This window comes from Epinephelus fuscoguttatus, linkage group LG18, assembly GCF_011397635.1.
Source record: "Epinephelus fuscoguttatus linkage group LG18, E.fuscoguttatus.final_Chr_v1".
Lineage (NCBI taxonomy): Eukaryota > Metazoa > Chordata > Actinopteri > Perciformes > Serranidae > Epinephelus > Epinephelus fuscoguttatus.
This window is the reverse complement of record NC_064769.1, coordinates 21,989,927-22,009,465: the sequence shown is the minus strand read 5'-3', so window position 1 is coordinate 22,009,465 and position 19,539 is coordinate 21,989,927. Positions and strand designations below refer to the sequence as shown.

The window sequence follows — 19,539 nt, the reverse complement described above, 5'->3', positions numbered from 1 at the left end:
CAGGCAGAACTTGACATGGCGTCCCAGAACGTCAACAACCAATGCACCCAGGGTACCTTGCATGTCGCATATGGATGTGGAAGGTCCATAGCCAAACGTCAATATGTAACGAGGTCGGAGTGAAAATGTGTTGACTGTTTTCGTTTTACTGAACTACATCCTGACCAAATCACTTTGCGAAGCTAGCTAGCTAATGTTACAGCTCAGCCGAGGCGGATATCATCAATCTTTACATATTGCACTTTCACAAGCAACAGTCTTTGTCCTTGAGTAGATGCACACTTCCTTACAGCCACCAACTGTTGATACAGTTGGTAGCTGTAGATCAGTAAAAGAAAATAGTTCCTACATGAAACTGCTCACAACAAGGTCTGCGGATTATCTTGAGTAACCAGGTCATGATTTCTGGAAAGAAACATCACTGCTGAGTGTTTCAAATATACTTTTTTGGCACTTTCAGAACCACATGCCGAGTGCCATCTAGTATAGTATGTCACCGGTAAAGTTTTCCATGATATTATCATGTTCATAAAACAACAAGTTAGACGCTGACAGCAACAAGCTGGTCAATACAGTGGTGCATCTGGCTGCTAAAGTGGTAGATATTTCCAAGACCAAAACAGAGCTAAAAGAAAAGAGAATTTTGGATTTAAATTCATCAGGTGGACACAAATACAACCCCATATGAATTCTTTGGCTGCTCTGTGTCTACGAGATCTGAAAATAAGCAACTGCTTGCTGACAGCCTCACCGTATCAATGATATAAAGTCATAATAAGTGTTGTCTCTGCTCTCAACCGGAAAACAAAACAAGTTAATGACGTAAATTGACAAATTACAGGTGTCTGTCGCTAAAAATAAACTAATTACACGTCTGTTAAATAACCTCGCTGTTGTCAACCGAGCAGGTAAAGCACTGTAATGCCAGCCTAAGACACAAATTGGTACTTGATATCGTCATTTGAAGGAGTCAAGCACATGCAGGATATTTAGGGCAGACAGGTGTGTTGTGAAATAATCACTTAACAAGTGTAAGCCATCAGTACATGCCAGGCATGCTATACGTCTGTGCCACAGATCATTAATTATTGTCAACCTACTTTAAGGCCCTGCACTCCCACATCAGTATTTTCAGTTACTCTGGCTGATTGGATCTCAAGTCAGGTGGAGCTATGATGGAAAATGAGTGACATCACCAAACTGTGTGTACCAATAAGACTGATAACAGTAAAAGTTGTCCCGCCTTAACAGGTGCAACTACACTACTGGAGCGACTGTTTAACGCTTCTTTAAGTTCCTCTTTGTGCGGCCACAGGTTCCTGCAACAACTCTAAAAGTTCCTCATATGTGTTCTCATCCTGAACGCTAAACTCATTCAAACAAGCCGTTTGATTATTACCCAATCAGACAGCAATCATGTCCTGGGGAAGTCATACACAGGTTCTCACAATCAAAAACCCACGCTGACATACAGGGGCCGTTATAAAATGAGGAATTCAGTGTTGCAAGAGCAATTAAATTGTGTTTTACACATAGCACAAAATGTTCAGTTAATCTTGTGTCTTACTGATCAAGTGTAACCCTTCAAATGAGGGGTGTAAGCATGGATATGAATATTTTATGAGGCGCGGAACAATGGGCTTTTGAATGGAGGTGGAAGATAATCACACAGACGCACTTGATTGCAGCTGCTGTAACACTGACAAACTAACAATGTTATAAGTTGATTTGTGTGTGAAATACAGAAATAGACAATACACACACACACACATATACACACACACACACACACACACACACAGGATTGTAACCGGTTATGTACGCCAACGTGGCCTGTTCACTCTCTTTCATAAAGTCATGTCGATGCTTCCCCCTTAAGTTTTCTGGACTTTTCCCCAAACAATTCTTTATCTGATTTTCTCCCACTGTCCTCTCTGCAAAATTCCTTGTGTTGTCTGGCTCACTAAAGCAGGCAGCTCCGAGCACAGGCCAGACCAAGACGAGCGAGGAAAGCCAAGGCACATGAAGAACCTATTAGGGGGCCTAGCAGCCAGCAGCAACCCTGGGAGGCCAGCCAACTCAGTGTGTGAACAATAGGGAACCCAGCTCAACAAAAACATCCTGCAGAAGTGAGAGACTGGGAGGGAGAGAGGAAAGGACAAGCCAGATAGCCCGTTTTCGGCCTGCCACGGCATCAAAACACAGAGGGGGCTGGTGTTTGGAGGAGCTAACTTTCCTGGTGCTGAGCTTGACAAAGAGATGCATCAGGTCAGTGCTTGGTGCGGTCAGTGCAGAACATCTGAGGTCAGTGATGGTTCAGCTGCAGCTCAGAAAGCAAGTTTAGCAGCCGCTCTGACAATAAAACTTTTCTTCTCTTTTTGAATTTAAGCTGAAGTGAAAACTCTCAAACCACAGCCGCTATTTAAATTACATCTGTAACCCTCCTTGCTCAAACATTTGCAGTTAACAGCAGGTCGACACCCAGCGAGTGTTACAACATGAACAGGTCAGACATGCAGGAAGATGTATTGTCGTCGTCGCTTTTCCCACGACCCTCCCATTACCGCGCAATATCAGTTGCAGCGCAGCATTTCCATGCAACGGAGAGAGCATGACTCAATGAAGGGTTTCATTTCAAACAAACAGGTGCAGAGCCTAATGAGCAAAAGTATGTTGTGTTTTTATAGGCGCTACACTGAAGTACATTGAAGAAGAAGAAGAAGAAGATGATCACTGAAAGACTTCACTTAAGATTTACATTTACATTTGTTAGTCAGAACAAAAAGCACCCTTAGCCTTTTTGGCAGCAAATGAGTCAGCGTGTTGCAGTTTTTAGACTCATGATCGGTCCAAATTAGAGGCGATAACAGTTCAGCCATTTTCAGAGTTATTTCATGCACCACCACAGGAAGCTTCCAAGTACATATTTCACAAAACAAAAACTCCCCCGCAAAAACAGACATAACAAGTTTTCTTCCCCTCCAACGAATCAGCTGATTGCAAATTAGCGAGTGTTTTTAGAAGCAGAGCTACTCAGCTTATGGGAAGGGGTGAGAGAAGTGAAAGGCACAAAGATAACTGGAGAAAAAGAGTGTAGATGATGAGTGGAAAGACACTCGAGTTTGCGCGAAAGCAGGTTGTTAGCAGAGAGCTGAATCGTAGCACAGAGCTCGGGCCTTATTCCTCAGGAAAAAGAGAGCACAAGAGAGGAGTGTGTGTTGGAAAGTTTTCGAGTGTGTGGGGGTAACATAAAACCAGCTCTCCCACAACACACACAGGGGAGGGGACCCTTCTTTAAACTGAGCCTACCCACAATGCACTGGGCTCTTTTATCCCGGCAGTGAAAGGATGAGGCCAGATGAATGACAAAAGGAGAGAATGGGGATCTGGGTTGGGCCTGGCTTGGAAGACAGGGAGGGAAAAGAGCGAGAGGAGGGTAGGGGTGTGTTTCCCAAACCAACCTTTTCTGTGAAAAACCCAGGAGGAGGGAGGAGGAGGAGGAGGAGGTGTTTGAGTCAGAGAAGACGTAGCTTCTTGCTTTAAGGGATGAGGAAGAAATGTATGCATACACGGAGAATTCGAGTTTAATGATTTCTTTACTGGCTTGTACACAAACGTACAAAAATAATACAGCACTCATCTCCACATGACATCACGTCATCATCACAGTGTTACAAACGTTCAAAAAATAAAAAGAATACAAACAAAATCAAACATGATGGAACATCTGCATCACTCATGAAAAATCAGCCGTTTCCTCTTGCTTGAAATGAAGCAAGACCAGAAACACAACTTGGTCCAAAGAAGTCAGCACTTTTTTTTTCTCTTTAAAAAAAAAAATCATCTCACTCATGTACACCAATCCGGCGGCTGGCTCCTTACGTCATAAATGTTATGACCCTGGTATGCCAAACAACCACACAACCGTGCAATTTGTTTTTAATCATGTTACAATGATCTTACCATCAAATGTATTATTCCCCTTTCAAAAAAAACAGGAAGACAGCACTTCAGAAAAGAAAGTGCCCCAAGATATCATCATCATCATCATCATCATCATCAGCGTCGATATATATATCCATATGTATATATACATACACCCAATCACAGAGATACACGCATCTTTGTTAAAAAAAAACATCATGTTTTTTCCCACAAAGTAACACACACATTAGGACATTATCACCTGGAGCATATATTTATACAATAGTATTTTGTTGTGTTTGTTTTTTTTCTATTCAGAAAAAAATAAAATGTTGACACATAAAAGCCAACGTTTCAACAACAGTCATCAGTGCAATATTCAAAAAAAAAAAAAAAAAAAAAAAAAAAGAGAAATAAAACATCAAGTTTAAGACAAAGCGATGCATATTTAATTTGTGGCCTTGATACCAATCTATACCTTGATGTAGTGGATCTATCGCTTCAGTTTGAACTTGTGGTTCCAGGTTTTTAAAAATGGGAAGTTCTCTTGTTTTAACAACAGCAAGCGACACGGGGGCCCTCAGGAGAAGCACACAATCACACAGACACACTTCAATTAAAAAAAGACACACTCTCTTTCAGCAGCTTCTCATGAGGTACACCTGTGAAGCTTCTATATTGGCCATTTGAGCAGTAGGCTTTAAACAAAAAAAAAAAAACATTAACAAAAAACAAGAAACATACAAGCAGCATTGATACAAATGTTAGGGTGCCATGACTTTCAAAATGCAGCAGGCAAGTTTATGAAACCAATTTTCCTTTTTTTTTTGTCTGTGAAATCCTGCAATAGTCATGTGTTGTTCTTTTTTGTTTTATTTAAAGTCTTCATCGTCCAACAGTATTAGGGTCCTGCTCAGTAGTAGTAACTATTCCAAAGCCTTGGCTCCTGCAGTTACCCCGTACAAACACTGGGGGCGCACAAGGCTCCGCATTTTTGTGCAATAAAACTCCCTGCATTAAAAAGTCATGCGATACAATTCCATTTTTTGTTGTTGTATGACTGGAAAATGAAGACAGAGAGAGAGAGGAGAGTGGAGGTTTATAGGGAAAAGAATGGCAGTGTGTGTGTGTGTGTGTGTGTGTGTGTGTGTGTGTGTGTGTGTGTGAAAGAGACAGACAGAGAAGCAGACTCCCTTGCAGAGAAGCAAAAACGATGCATTGCTTGACAGGTTTGGTTGTAGTGTAAGAATAAACTGTCCCGACTGAGGATGCAGGAGTGGGTTCATTGCATCTTCTGTACTGAAGTCCATCTGTCTGTTAGGCTACAAAATAAACAAGAAAAGGAAAACATACTGGCATGCGGATGATCACAGACAAATTGTGAATCTCCTCAGACTCCAAACAACGTGGCAGAGTGGTGAGAGAGCTGAACAACTTGAGAATACTTTATAGTCGAGGTAGCTGGCAAAAGGCAACCAAACAAAGTCCTTTTAATGGGAGGGAGGGTGGGAGGAGGGGGGGAGAAAGTCCTCTTGAGGGTCAACAGGCTTCAACAGAGGGGTGGATGGAGAGGAGGGGAGAGGAGGGGGGGAGTGGCAGGTCTACCTCCACACGGGACAGTTTATACTACGAGTCTGAAGCAGCTTGAGTCACCCTACTTATATAGATTTTTTTTTCTTAAGAAGAACCACAACATATTCAAAAAAAAAAAAAAATGCATCTTCTCAATGTACCTTCATAAATAAAAAAAAAAACCCAGCCTGCTTTCACAGTGATGACTAGGATGTTAATAAAATACTGAAAGGAGATTATAAAGTGAATTCCAAATGCGACTTGTCTTTTTTTTCTTTTGATACAAAGCGAAAGCAGCGGTTTTTTCCTTAATAACACAATGACCATCGGCAAAGTGGTCGCAACTGGCCTGAAAAAGTTGGACGCCAGCATGGCAAGATCTGCATGAAGAGCGCATTCAGCTACTGTCTCTTTTATTCTTATCTCTTTTTTAAAAAAAAAACAAAAAACAAAAACAAAAAACAAAAAAAGTAAAGCTATTGTGTACAGTACTTCACAACAATGATGGAGCCACTTGTTGTTACATAATGATTACACATCTGAAAGCGTGTTGGATAGCCATAATGCCGCTCTTTAAGTAAAATAAAATTAAAAAAAATAATCAATGGATCTATGAAAGAAAACAGACCTCTGGTAGCCAACAGAGGGCAACCCTTCTTCTCTTGTTCATGTGTCTTCCCTTTCAGATATTCCAGCATGCAGCCATGTAGCATCAAGTGCCGTGTTTCATATAAAATAACTTAAAAAGGGTTTTACAAGTGAACAATGAGGAGCAACAGCCCCCCCCCCCCACAAAGAAACTATTCAACTGGGGGTCATGGATAGAGAAAAAAACTGGGCCATCTGCACTCAGGAGTCCAAACACACACACATGGGATACACAGACACTGGCTTCTTTTATAGTGGACGACGAGATCTAGTATAGACATTCAAGAGGAAAGCTTTAGTACCAACAAACTCACCGAAATGGCGTTGCTTTTGTTAAAGATTGAAGCGCTGTGTATGGAGCATGTGGTGCGCCACTCAGGAGTGCAGAGAGGGCCCCGTTTGGTTTACAATGAGGGAAGATTATTGTGCAGGTCTATTTTTATTTCCTTTTTTTTAATCATTTTAATTTGGCACAACTATGTAGATAATGGCAGTTTTTTATATTTGCTTTGACAAGAGCCTGGCTTTCCCGTGTGTTGCAGTTTTTTTTTCCACTTGTTGTTTTCTATTTTCTTATTTGTTTTACCTGACAGCAGAGACAGATCACCGGGCGCCAGAGGAGTACTTGGCCTTGGTGATGAGGTATAGCACAATGTCTTGGTGGCCCCCGAAGGCGGCGATGTGTAAAGCGCTCCACCCTTCCCTGTTGGCCAGCCGGATATCTGCACCAAACTTCACCAGCAGTTTTACCAGCTCCAGGTTGCCGTCTATGACAGACTGGTGCAGGGCCGTCTGTCCTTCTGGCCCGAAGGAGTTGACGTTGAACTCGCAGTTTGTCATGTTCTGCAGCAAAGAGTGCAGCTCCTTGGTGTTGCCCTTCTTCACCGCCTCCTGGAAAACCCTCTGCGGCGCGGAGCAAGTCGACACATCCGCCTGGCTCATGGTTGCAGCTCGCTGGAGGGTGGGGGAACCAGTAATCCTGCCTGGGCTCTAAAGCTGATAATAATCGTCTTCTCCCTGTTGAGCGTCTCTGGTCTGGTGACAATGCCACAGTTACACTGGATTATAACCAGTTATTAAGGCACTTTAAAGTACTTAAACAGAAAAACGACCACTGTATATATCCCAAAAAGGACAAGAGAGGAAATAACACACTTGGTGTGCAAAAAAATGTTAATATTTGAGAGATCCTAAAATCCCTAAACCATAAAGGGTGCTCTCAAGTGATCCAGGGGTGTCTAGACGTAGTCCCCCCTCTGTAGCAGCAGCAGGTAGCCTATAGCAGGGGATGGAGAAGAGAGACACCTCCGACTTCACTCGGGGAAATTGGAAGTATGACCACTATCTCCACAGGGCAGCCTCCGCAGGTTTTCCTTAAACGGTCCGACCTGATTCCTGGCTACACGTCCCGGCTATATGTCGCTGCTCATGTGGCCAGGATGTCTGAGAAAGGACAAAAAAAGACAAGAAAAGTCCGCATGAATCCCGATTCCTCACCAACAGACTGCGAGAGAGGACCCCGCATTCCGCCACATCCAAGCGTGAGAGGAGACCTCCGTGCGCACACGTTTACGCACGGACACACTGCTTGGTTTTTGCCACTAAAACATGTCTGGAAATGAAATCCGCTGCTGATATGAGACTTACCTGTGACAGATGGACGGGTCCGTAGCGACGAAAACGATACAAATCCACCGTGTGGCCCGGTCTGTGTCCTCCGCGCGGTCCGTGTGAGTCTCTGCCCTGCGCTGCGCTCTGGGGGAATATTTTACGCGTCCTTTATTTGCATGACAATACCATCCCAAAGAATCAACTGTGGAGGAATGGGCGGAAACCCGGGGAGGTTATAGGCTGCCGGCTCTGTTAGGGGGAGGGATCAGAGCCCCTGTGAATCTGCAGGGAGGAGGCGTGGTCTGCTCCGAGGAGGGAGCCAAATGTTGCTGCAGAAATATTAAACAAGCTGCCCACAGCAATATTATGGGGAGCTCTATATATCCGATCTCCTGTTGCCGACCCCAGGAAGCGGAGTGAAAGCCAGAGGCATGGTGCTGCCTGAGCTGTAAACTGCTGAGAGAGAGGGGATGTTGCAGGGGATCATCCACTGGATTAAAATCAACAGGAACTTGGAACAAAACGTCAATCAAGCGTCTCCATGTCTCATGAAAGCGATGTAAACAGACTTAAAGGCATCGGGGAGGATTTATTCATGAGGAGCAGCTACTTAAATTGAAATAAAATGTGCACTTAATTAAATAAATGAATAAATAAATAAATGAATGAATAGATAAAATGTGACAGTCGACCTTTAAACCTTCATTTGGAGTCTCACAACAGGTGGGAATTCAAGGAAGAAACTTTAAAAAGGGGGTAGTAATCAATGCCTCATTGACTGCACAAAATATTCGTCAAACTGGTTTATTATGATGTTTTTAAAGGACTATCTGGACTCATTAACACCCTCTCATGCTAAACGGGAACAGAAAAGGCGCTCATAATGACATATCATCCAGGGAAGGGTGTATTTTTCACCTTGTCACCCTGAGAAACCCTGTCACTGAACATCTCACTGAATTTATGCGCAAATATTCAAAAAAAAAAAAGAAAAAAAAAGAGCACAATTCAGGGTCCAGTGTGCGCTCCTGAGCGTAAAGGCAACAGCAGCTATCAAGTTAAAAGGAAGAGTTTTGTTCTCCACATAATTAAGGCTCAGGGGAGACACATAAATGTAGCTGTCTCAAGTGTGAACTCATCTAAAACCCACAGAGAGCCTGTGTGTTCTCTCAAGATTACCTCCGAACCAAATGGAAAAGGACAGTAAACCCCAAACGAGTCTCTGGGTCCGTCTAAAAACACCCCTGAGGAGGAGATTATAGGTGGCTGTTTGAATCATAAACTGCGGATATATTCCAGTTGTTTTAGACCGCGGGACTTCGAATAACAAAAGCCCTGCGCTACTTCCTTTTTGCAAGTGAAAAGAGGTGACGCTGTGCGCAGATTGACACGCCGCTCAGCCCCCACCACCACCGTGGGAACTGGGTGCCTGTGCATGTGTGTGTGTGTGAGTGTGTGTGAGAAAGACAGAGTGAAGGTGGTGATAGATATTGATAGATAGACACGGGGTTTGACAGAAAGAACGCATGTGAAAGTGACAGAGCTGGATGAAGAGAAGGAAAGAGAAATATGTGGAAACCGCACCAGGTTACATGTCAGCCTCTCTCGGGCCGTTTGCTCCATTTGGCGGCCCCAGACTTTATCTCATCTGTGTAACACGTTATAAACCGCTCTTCGCTCTGATGGTTTGGTGGCTTTCACACTGTCCTCGTTTTCCCACACTCTGAACTGTACATTTGGCGCACGTCTGTGGCCCTGTGGCTGCATCTGTCTGCACGACGGTGCGACGGTGCATTTGCGCGTCAGCGTGGGAGAGACGGTGACATACAGTGGATCCCACATATAAAGGTCACAACCTCATTTATTTCATATGGGAGAAAAGTCAATACGAAAACATGACTAGAGCAATATTTCAATTAGGTACCTGAAACTTAAGTAAACAGTCAACCACAGATCAAAATAAAGACACAAGCTGGTTTATTGAACCACATGTAACCATGGAGATGGTATTCATGCTTGAAGTGATGTGGGAGACGGCTCGAGTTTATATGGTCGTATTTGACTAAATATTTTGTTTTCACCTCTTGCTGTCAGAGTTGTTATAACAGAAATCACCTCCAAAGATATCTACAGTCTGGGCCTCTTCATATCAACACAACACAGACAACACTAGAGTCCACCGGTTACATCAGGGTAGAGGTTGTTGTATACTGTACAGATTGAAGAAGAAGAATAAGACCAATTGATGTGCTCAGTCAAGGACAAGTTCTGGGATGCCGTTTGAAGTTCTGCCTGTTACATGCATTGTCTTCTTTCAAATTACACTTCCATTTTCACAGGAAATTTAATGTTAACATACAGTCTCTTTCAAAATAAACGCACTATGTCAGTACAACACCGTGAATCGAAGTTCTTTTTCCTTCAAAAACAAAAACATGTGGTTAGGCTTAGAAAAAAAAAGAACAGGGTTCGGCTTTGGAATCTTACAAGACATCATGATCGCTCTCTCAGGTGAGAGTCGGTGTTTGTTGGAACCATCTACCACCACTCCCACCCACCCTAGTCAGACTTTCGCAGCCTGAACTGTCGTTCTTGTCCTGTCGCGTTTCTCCCTGATGCCGCCAGGTGTCATTAAACTTTAAGGGCAACTGGCCTAAGATCACGCCGATGTTAAAGGACGCCTTTCTTCGTTGGTTTCTGATGCTGCAAGTCACTGCCCAAGCACCGTATTTTGACGAATTTTGAGTGAGACCGGGTTCTATGTACATGTTACGCACACAAAGGCCCAAGCACAAACAGGACCTAAGCACATGTATTAAATGGAGAGACATCAGAGCAAGTGCTGCCCATGAACTGGCACCCAGAGCGGTTGGGGGTTTGGTGCCTTTCTCAGCAGTGCCCGCGAGGCGAACTGGCACTCTCCAGGTACCAGTCCACTATCCATACTTTGGTCTGTCAAAGTCTCCAGTTCCCAAGCCAAGATATGGACTAAGCCCCAATCCACTGTAGACACCTCAAGGCTTGACTTTAACCTATGCTTATAGGTGCGTACCTATGCTGAACTGCTAATGCAACTGTATAGTTATGTGCAGGCTAAAACAGCACGCACACGGATCTAGAAACGTGGTTTAACTATTCGCCAGAACTATGTTTCAAGGGTCCCAGTGCACAATGGAATCTCACCAGACACCTGCCGACTGATCAGAATCCTGTTGTTAAATCTTTCGTGTGTGTCATACATTTGTTGAAGTTGAGAACTTTGACTTTAGGACTTACATGGTGAACAACAGGCCAAACAATCTGTGTGGGAGCCCGTGATTCATCTGTTTTTCGGACTCTTTTAGGTGCATGTGCAGGTGACTGTGTGCTGTTTGTTCCTCTGCAACAAGTGGCCCACAGCTGCAAATGCTCCAACACAAAGACTGCAGCTCTGACTCATTACTAGAAATGTGGTGGATACCTCACACAGACCTTTTAATGCAAGCTACAGTAACAGTCAGATCTTTTAATGCAACCTTAACAGATGTGTGCTCCTCTCTACAGTTAAAATTCAAAACTCCCACAGTATGTTAGTTACTTATTCAGATTTGATAGCACAATTGGTATTTTAAGGACCATTAAAAGATTTTATTACATTTGTTACATATATGTTTTTTTAGGGTTACTGAATGGTGCAGAACATCTTCTGGAAAATGAGGAACATCTGTCCGCTATCAGAGCTTTGGCTTCAGTGCGTCTGGACACTTGGAAAACATTTGCACAGACCGCAGGAGCCAAACGTTTCTCCGATTGGATGAGTTTTTCTCCCCCAAACTCTGTGGCATTTGCTCTCCTCTCTCTGCCCCCCTCCACCACCACCACCACTTCGCTCCTGAGTCTTTCTTGGTAATGTGAGTCTGGGAAGCAGCCAAAACCAGATACAATGATGAGGCTGTTGTGTCGGCATACTTCAAGCAGTGATGAAATACTTTTACAGTTTGATTTTCTCTTTGACAGGCCTAATTATTATTAACAGTCATAGTTTGCCATAACTGATCCCTTAGTGAGGGTAGTCAGGTATTGTGCAGTCAGTCTGAGGGGTCTCCTTGGCGCAGAGGCTGCGCTGGGGCCAATTCTCCTCAAACTGGTCACACAAAGATAATACAAGTCTATTCTGGTACTATTTGTGCAGCCATATCTCTGTTCTATTGCTGAGTGTTGATAAATAAGACGTGTTTTTTCCCCAGCGGCACAGAGAGAACCCAGAGTTGCGCAGTGTGGTATGGCTGTCCTGCGCCGGACAGATCTGTGCGCTACGCCGAGTTTTGGCGCCGAGACTCGGGGCAGCCGGGGCCAGACAAGACGGGAGGAGCCTCCAGTCCCGTCCGGGAGGAATGCTGCGCACATACATGTCCCTGCAGAGGAGAGTCCAGGTCGGAAAACTCACACAGTGGGACACAGGAAAGAAAAACTGTCATGTAAAAATGTCGATCATTACGCATTGGCAACGTTGTTTATAATTCATGCCAGAAAGCATGCTGAACTGGAGACGAGAGAGAGGAGAGGGAGGATGACGTGTTACCGGGAGGGAGGGCCTTCTGAATCCAATTCATTCCGGGCACCACGTGTCCTCAGAGCGTGGGAAAGAGGCGAGCTTTTCTTCCCAGCAAAGAAAGAGCAAGGATCAAATAACACGGTGCTGCAGCAGAAAGCTCGCGCTCTGCTCCGCGCAGAGGCAGGGGCTGCGACCACCCGGACAAGGACGGGACAAGACACACAGAGAGAGGCTTATTTGGGAGCTGGGGTGTCGACTTCATTCACAGCAATAAAAATACTTCAGGGTAGATTAATGTTACTGTAGTTATTATACAGGCTGCTTAAAAACAGCGCAGGGCGAGCTGCCAAGATTTTTGTATTCCTGGATGTATGTTTGAGAAGAAATATCTTACTTAAAAACAGGCGTCTTGTTCTGCTCTCATTTTAAGGATAGAGATTTTTTTTTACCCTCCTATAATGTAACGTCCTGCAGATAAGAATCAGGCCAGTCTTCCCTCCAGATGATCTCAACGACCATCTTCTGCTGGCACCAACACTTACACATCCAGTTTATCACCAACCTTTTTGCACACCTGGTCCTGTGACATTGAATCATGTGTAATACCAAGTTGGAAACCGGTTTCCCTTATCTAAATGCATGAATGAATGGAGTATAAATAAAATGATGAATGAAACACATGGGTGTAGGTGTCATTTCAACATTGAGGAATGGAAAGGGATGGTTTAGGGGTCCTCTGCCAGAAATTTTTGAGTATTAAAAAAATCAATGTCCTGCATTCTAATGATTTTTTTTCTGCATCAATTTATGGTGTAAATGTCTTTAAATTTGTAAAAATAGAAGTCCTCTGCTGCTTTCCTACGTTTTTATCGAAGGAAACAAATGGACATGTTCTAAATATTTCCGCTGATGACTAAATGGAACCAGATATTTCCATGACTATAAGTCTGACTGTGGACAAAGTCAGGTGTTTCTTTGGTGTCTTGTTGGAAAGTTGTACCACAGACTCAAGATGCAAGTTAGGAAGTTAGCGCATTAGCAACATAATCCAATATTTGAAAGATCAAGGGATATTTAGCATGCACTAGCGAACAATAACACAATTACAAACCGTTTCTGCTAAAGTGCTCAATGGATAAAAGAAATACAAGTTTGTTTCAATCTCATTTCCTCTAGACTCTTTTTGTTTACTTTCCTCACTTGGGTTTCTCCTCTTGTGCACTAAGCTCAACTGCTATTCAGAGTGATTTCATTTAACGACAGGCTCCGATGTCTCCGATTCAACATACTGAATCAGCCAAAAAACATTCGACAAGAGCCGACTAGTGCGGGACACAGACCGACAGCCCGACACTGACCAACAGCTGACTGTCGGCCTGGTGTGTAGGGGCCCTAAGTCACGTCTTGAGACGGTAATCCACATGATCTCCTTTGTCCAGGTTTGTTTCTCGTCATAGCCTTGATGTAAAATTTACGTACAACATCTGAGCAGCTCAACCAGCACTCACAACAATGAACAGTGAACTTCACATTCACAGCCACAGACACAATCTTTAGAAGTGACAATACTTATCCTTACCACATTATTGATGGTGTAACATTACTTACTGCAACAATACGCCCTGAGCCTACATTTTGTAATGTACCTATGGTTATGTAATTGCTAAATGGTGTTACATTACTTACATGTGTAGGTTCTGACCTGCCGTGATGTTGAAAAATGTCCACTTATTCCAAATTACTTTGGAAAGGAAGGACATTTGGTTAGATAACACCTCATTGCAGAGTAATTTCTATTTCCACTGCTTGTTGTAATAAAGGTTGGGCAGCAGCTCAGCTCCCTGCAAACTGACGGCTCGTGAACTCAGTGATCCAAGAATTCCAGCTGTCACACATTGAACACTTAACATCTGTAAACTCCATGTGGCTATTCATGATTTGATAATCAGGTTATAGTGTCACATGTTCTTGAGAAATGCTTTCACCTTTGACGTCCTGACATGTTTTTTATTTTCCAGAGTTACTACTGAATCATCCCGAGGTTCAAATCTCTGACTTAGCATGGCCGCGATGATTCAAACACACTGAGAACACATTTACCTCAGTGATCCACAGTATGACCTGTCTCTGGAAGTGGCTGTGGCTTTTTTGATGTGAGTTAAGTGATCAATTAAATAAAGTGCACATCTGGCTGTGGTTAGGGTTTCTTGAGATTTTATGAGTGTAAAAAAAATTTAACTCAATCTCCATTTCAGGCTTAACAAAATGCATTGTATGCACTTGTCCAGAAAATCTTTAATTGCAGAATTTTCCACATTAGATCTCTTAAACTCCTTCTGGGCAATTTCAGTTGGAATCACACAAATCCAACGTGGGGTTTGGAAGCAGAGGAGAGTTAGAAAGAAAGGTATGAGAAAATATGAAGGGATTCAGGCGGTGTATGTGTTGGGTTACTCTTCTGACCCGTCTGCTCTTTAGCCTCGGGGCAGGAAACCCCCACACTGTTAGTGTTACACCTGACAGACATCAGTGAAGCTTAGATGATGTCATCAATCTGGCCACTCTTAGTCCTTCACCATCTGTTTCGTGAATTCAGAAACACATTAAAGAAATACCTGCACACTGACAGAAACATTGTGACTTCTCCCAGATAAATAAATGAAACAAATAACACTTTATTAACACACATTTAGCTTCAAGCTAAACGATTCAACATTGTACAAATGTAATCACAGAGAATGAAAATATACAGTACCACAGACTGCTAAAAAGGCCAGAGAACCATGTTTTGACTTCATTTAACTGCAGCTTTAAATCTAAACAATTTCTGTTGTGTGAAACAGAACAATCTTAAAGTGGAAATATAAAAGATTTTAGCTTGAACTTATTATTGTAAAGTAAATGTTATGAAGTAAATTGCACAATGTAATGGCTAAAGAATAAAGGCACCATCTACATTTAGATCAGTTCCCTGTAAACTCTCTTTCACAACACAATTCTGTCCGCCACCAGGTACCATTTTGAATATCTATGTAAATAGTTTGCAGTTACTACCCCCAGTCGTGGAAATAGTGGACGGTGGAGCAGCCACAGTAACTGTGGAAACTGGTAGTTTCTGGGGTCTAAAAAGTGATGAAAAGTCTATTTCTACTACAGACTGTATATAAAGATGGGCAACATGACAGCTCCCCGAAAATGAAGCCAGAACACCTCAATCGCTGCCAGTAGCTGGCTGCAGTACAGGTCATTAATCCCACCCTTCCATGTTAGAAGATGGGACATGGGCCAAACTAAAATATCAAAGTACGCGTCAAATAAGACATTCCCAAAGACTAGTTCTGTCATTTTAGGTAGTTCTTATCATGCAGATTTACGCTCAAGTCTTCATTTGTCTTGTCTAAGTTTAGTTATTTGATGCCATAGAAAGGGGGAATGACATCAAATGTGTGTGCCAGTTGGTGCTTATGATCAATGGTGCTGCTCATTACTGGTTGGATGGGAACTTGATGCCATGGAGATCGCTACTGCGCAGACTCTGGCTCCAAAGGACATCACCGGCACAAGATGGAAGCAGCTGTATCCGGGATATTTTGGCTTCATTTTTATACAGTGGGAGGAAGTGGAGACGCGTTGTCCATCTTTATATGCAGCCGTGGGTTTCCACTTTAACAAAGTGCTGTAAAGTCTGATGATGTAAATCCCTGGTGAGCAAAAGTGTTCTTTAGGAACAATTCAAATGATTTCAATACGATCCCAACCATTAATCACCAAAAATATGGTGTAATAGTGAATATGATCAACAACAAAAATTACCAAATCAAAACGTGATCACAGCGTGACCTGTCTTTGGTTTGGAAGTGGAGTTTTTAACTCTTATAAACGCAGTAGGTTTAAAACTGTCAAAACTATATACACATAAAAAGAACGTAAAACCCTAATCCAAATAAATTCTCAAACCACCTCTGTTTTTTTCTATATGACTGTCAAATTATAATACCTGATGGTTAATAGTAGATTCAACCTCTGAGTGAAGTCTGTTCATTCCGGTTTAAGAAAAATATTAACTCACTTATCATAGGAGGAATAGTGGGCTTATATTTATATTTCATCTAAATTGATTTGTTAATTCAAGAGATTTGAAATTCTCAATTTATGCCTCTTTCAATATTTGTATTGAATCAATTAAAAAAGGGAAAAATAAAACTCCTATATGAGGCAATGTCATTGGAGTTCATGACTGCAAGGTTCTACATGTGTAAAATAAAATGATGGTGTTAGAGGGTGCGGTAAACTGCAGTAGCTCTACATCAGTCAGTCCTGCGGTGCCGCTGCAGCTGATTCAGTGTCCTCGTCCGTTATTTGTAAGACGTCCTGAAACATGGAGAGGACGCGGCCAAAGTGAGAGCCTTCCCAGAACACCTTGCCACATCTGGTGCAGACGTAGAAGAGTGGTATCCTCGGCAGGAGGGCAGGGGGCACAGTGTGGAGCTGTACGGGTGCACCCCCGGGAAAGGTCAGGGTGTCGGGGTCCAGCCCTGAGAGGGGGGCCCACTGACACTGAACATACCTGGGAAAGTCAGGGGTCACACCAGGGGTCAGAGTGTCACCAAGCTTCTCCTCCTCCTGATGTTGTGTGTAGTCAGTGTTGTCCTGGTCCTGGAGAAATCCTACAAACAAAATACCAGTGTTTGATGACTGTATTCTGGAAAAGCCAAAATAAAGTGGGGTCCAGCATAGCAGATTAAAAACTACACTAAACAGTGGCAAAGACGTGAGACGTGATGTCATGTTATCATAAAGCGTGCACTAACAGTGAACCCTCTTGAAGCTGTGTGGTTTGACTGACCTTTCTGTTTCAGCATCTTGACCATGTCCTTCCTGGGCACTGCCACGTACTCATCACAGTTACACGCCTGGACGAACAGATGAAGGAGAAGGAGAAGGGTTAAAAAACAGTGTTTCCAAGAGCTTTCACTCATCACAGATGTATTGAAGAGAAAATATGCGGAAGAGGAGCAAGAGGAAATATGTCACATATTTCACCTATATAAGCCCATTTAACAATGCCTGTTCAAGGCAGGAACATTGCGCTGTTATTCCGCCTCACTGTTTTTTCATAAAAGGTACACTGATGGAATAAGAGGACAGAGTCTCTAATACTGACGTTTTAGTTATGTGAGATGGTAAACAGATATTTTGATATAGTTTTGCTGATTGGTCCCCAATCAATCAATAACTGTGGGGGCATGCAAGAAGATAACACGCCATGACTAACTGATTTACAAATGGTCATTTTTTGGGTGAAGTATTCCTTTAAGGCCCTAGATGGCGGCTTTTCTGCCGATTGAGCATGTTGAATAGGTGTCAAAGTCTGTCAGTGAGAGAAATCACCCTGACTGGCTGTTCAGCTTAAGCGAATCAGTGCACGAAAAGAGAGACGGAAGTGAGGAAAGCAAGCAACTTAAGTTCAGAGGGCACACATAGAAGGCTTTGCTCTTTTATTTTTTTGTCTTGTTCTCGTCAGATTATTCCAATGAACAAATATTTTTACGACAAAGTAGCCGTCTGGAATGAAGCAGCTGAGGACAAAGTGGTGAGCAGCAGTGGTGTGAAAATGGTAGACAAACGCTATGTACTGTATGTATTATCATCAATGTTTTATTTATCAGTCCTAGGTCTTCTGGTTTCCCTTTTTTAATGACAAATACAGACGACCGCCACCCGCTGCTATGCAGTTATTTCCTCTCATGCAGGCGCAGAACATACATGCAAGTTGGCTGTCAGCTGGGGTCTTTGCAGTGTGTTCAAAAGCAACATTTTGGCTGAGACACAGGCAACGTGAGGCGGCGCAACAGCTGACCTCTGCACCGCTAGTTCCTTGATGTCACTTTGGTTTGTCTGGGCCTTCAGAGCATGAAAACCTCCGTTGACCCATTCACACCGATGACAAAAAGCCATTTTTCTTTAGTGGTTGCTTTGGTGTGAAAGAGTGTTAAGGAAGATCAGATCAGTGTGTGAAGGGACAGCGTTTACGCCTCAGTAACGTTCACATGGCCGTGCTGTCCTGGCTCTCCATGGTAAAGGTCTCCTTGGTGGGACATTAGTGACCTCTTGTTTGCCGGCCCCTAACGTGCACACACACACTCATCTGTAAGCCGTCCTGACAGCATGTCAGTGCTAAAAGCCTTGTCAACACACCTGAGCTCCACCCAGCAAACAGCATTCCACTTAGAGGTGGGCTGTAAATCAAACCCGAGCTCACAGACCTCACAGAACAAGATCTTTGAGCGGCTCACTTAGAGCCAGTGTGTCTCTCTTTATCTGGCAAAACTTTAATGAAGACTGCAAATCAGGAGTATACACCCACCCAACGCAACAGTATGTCCCCTCCTCTGTGTGCACATGCAGAGCGGTGTTTGCCTCTGTGGTAACTGAGGTCAGGACAGGAGAAAGCTGCTAGACAGTGGAGGTGTGGGAATAGCAGAGGTGTCATCTCCTGTCTTGTCTGTGGGAATGAAGCTCATCTCTCCCTCAGTACACTCTGTATTCTCCTCTTTGTATTCTGCCTTACACACACACACGCACGCACACAAATTCACCATACAGACAAAACACTTGACAATTCGCACGGGCTACACTACAGTGCACATAGACCACATGCATACAAGTGCTCGCAGCGCATACACATGGCTCACACATACGAGTGCGGCGGCAGCCAGGAAAACAGACCCAGCTATTTGCTCAGCTCAAAGTTTCCCAGAGTAGAGCAAGCCAGAACCTGCTCTGAACTCTCAAGGCTAAGCCACGGACAGGCAGGCACACACGCACACTGTCTCACACACACACGCAACCTGGATGGAAGTAATTCTATCTATAATTAATCAAAACACAAATGCATAGATCACGCAGAGATCTGTTAGATGAGCTAATAAAGCAAAGAAGTGACACAGAAAGTGAAATTACATAAGTGTAAAAATTTCGCAGTGATATTAACACACATTATAGTGATATTAACGGACGTCAGTGCTTTAAGTGCAGTGACGGTTCTCATGGAAATGGACATGAAAAAAAGAGCTTGGTCAAAGTGGTGAGGTCTTGCGGTGCCTTGTATTTTAATGAACACAGATGGTAGCTCTGTGCCGTCATTCAAGATTTGAAGCCGGGTTGGAGAGGCTGATTTCTATTACATTTGTTCTGTTTTTGGCTCGCTGCGGGATATGAAGACTTGATTTTTCCACAGCACCACTTAA

General features: G+C 43.3%; 2 protein-coding genes across 2 annotated transcripts in view; both read right to left on the bottom strand.

Annotated features, from left to right (window-relative positions):
- Nucleotides 1-3,577: 3,577 nt before the first annotated feature.
- Nucleotides 3,578-7,949, bottom strand: nrarpa (NOTCH regulated ankyrin repeat protein a). Its single transcript, XM_049604606.1, has 2 exons — nucleotides 7,792-7,949; nucleotides 3,578-7,587 (listed from the first exon to the last, which is right to left on the bottom strand). The coding sequence occupies exon 2, from the start codon at nucleotides 7,084-7,086 to the stop codon at nucleotides 6,748-6,750; it is 339 nt and encodes a 112-aa protein (XP_049460563.1). The 5' UTR covers nucleotides 7,087-7,587; nucleotides 7,792-7,949; the 3' UTR covers nucleotides 3,578-6,747.
- A 6,995-nt stretch (nucleotides 7,950-14,944) lies between these two features.
- exd3 (exonuclease 3'-5' domain containing 3) overlaps nucleotides 14,945-19,539 on the bottom strand; it is a 51,347-nt gene continuing 46,752 nt past the window's right edge. The window contains exons 20-21 of the mRNA XM_049604370.1: nucleotides 17,136-17,202; nucleotides 14,945-16,956 (exon numbers count right to left, since the gene is read on the bottom strand). Coding sequence (XP_049460327.1) covers nucleotides 16,601-16,956; nucleotides 17,136-17,202 — 423 coding nt within the window. The 3' untranslated portion in view covers nucleotides 14,945-16,600. The remainder of the gene's footprint in view (nucleotides 16,957-17,135; nucleotides 17,203-19,539) is intronic.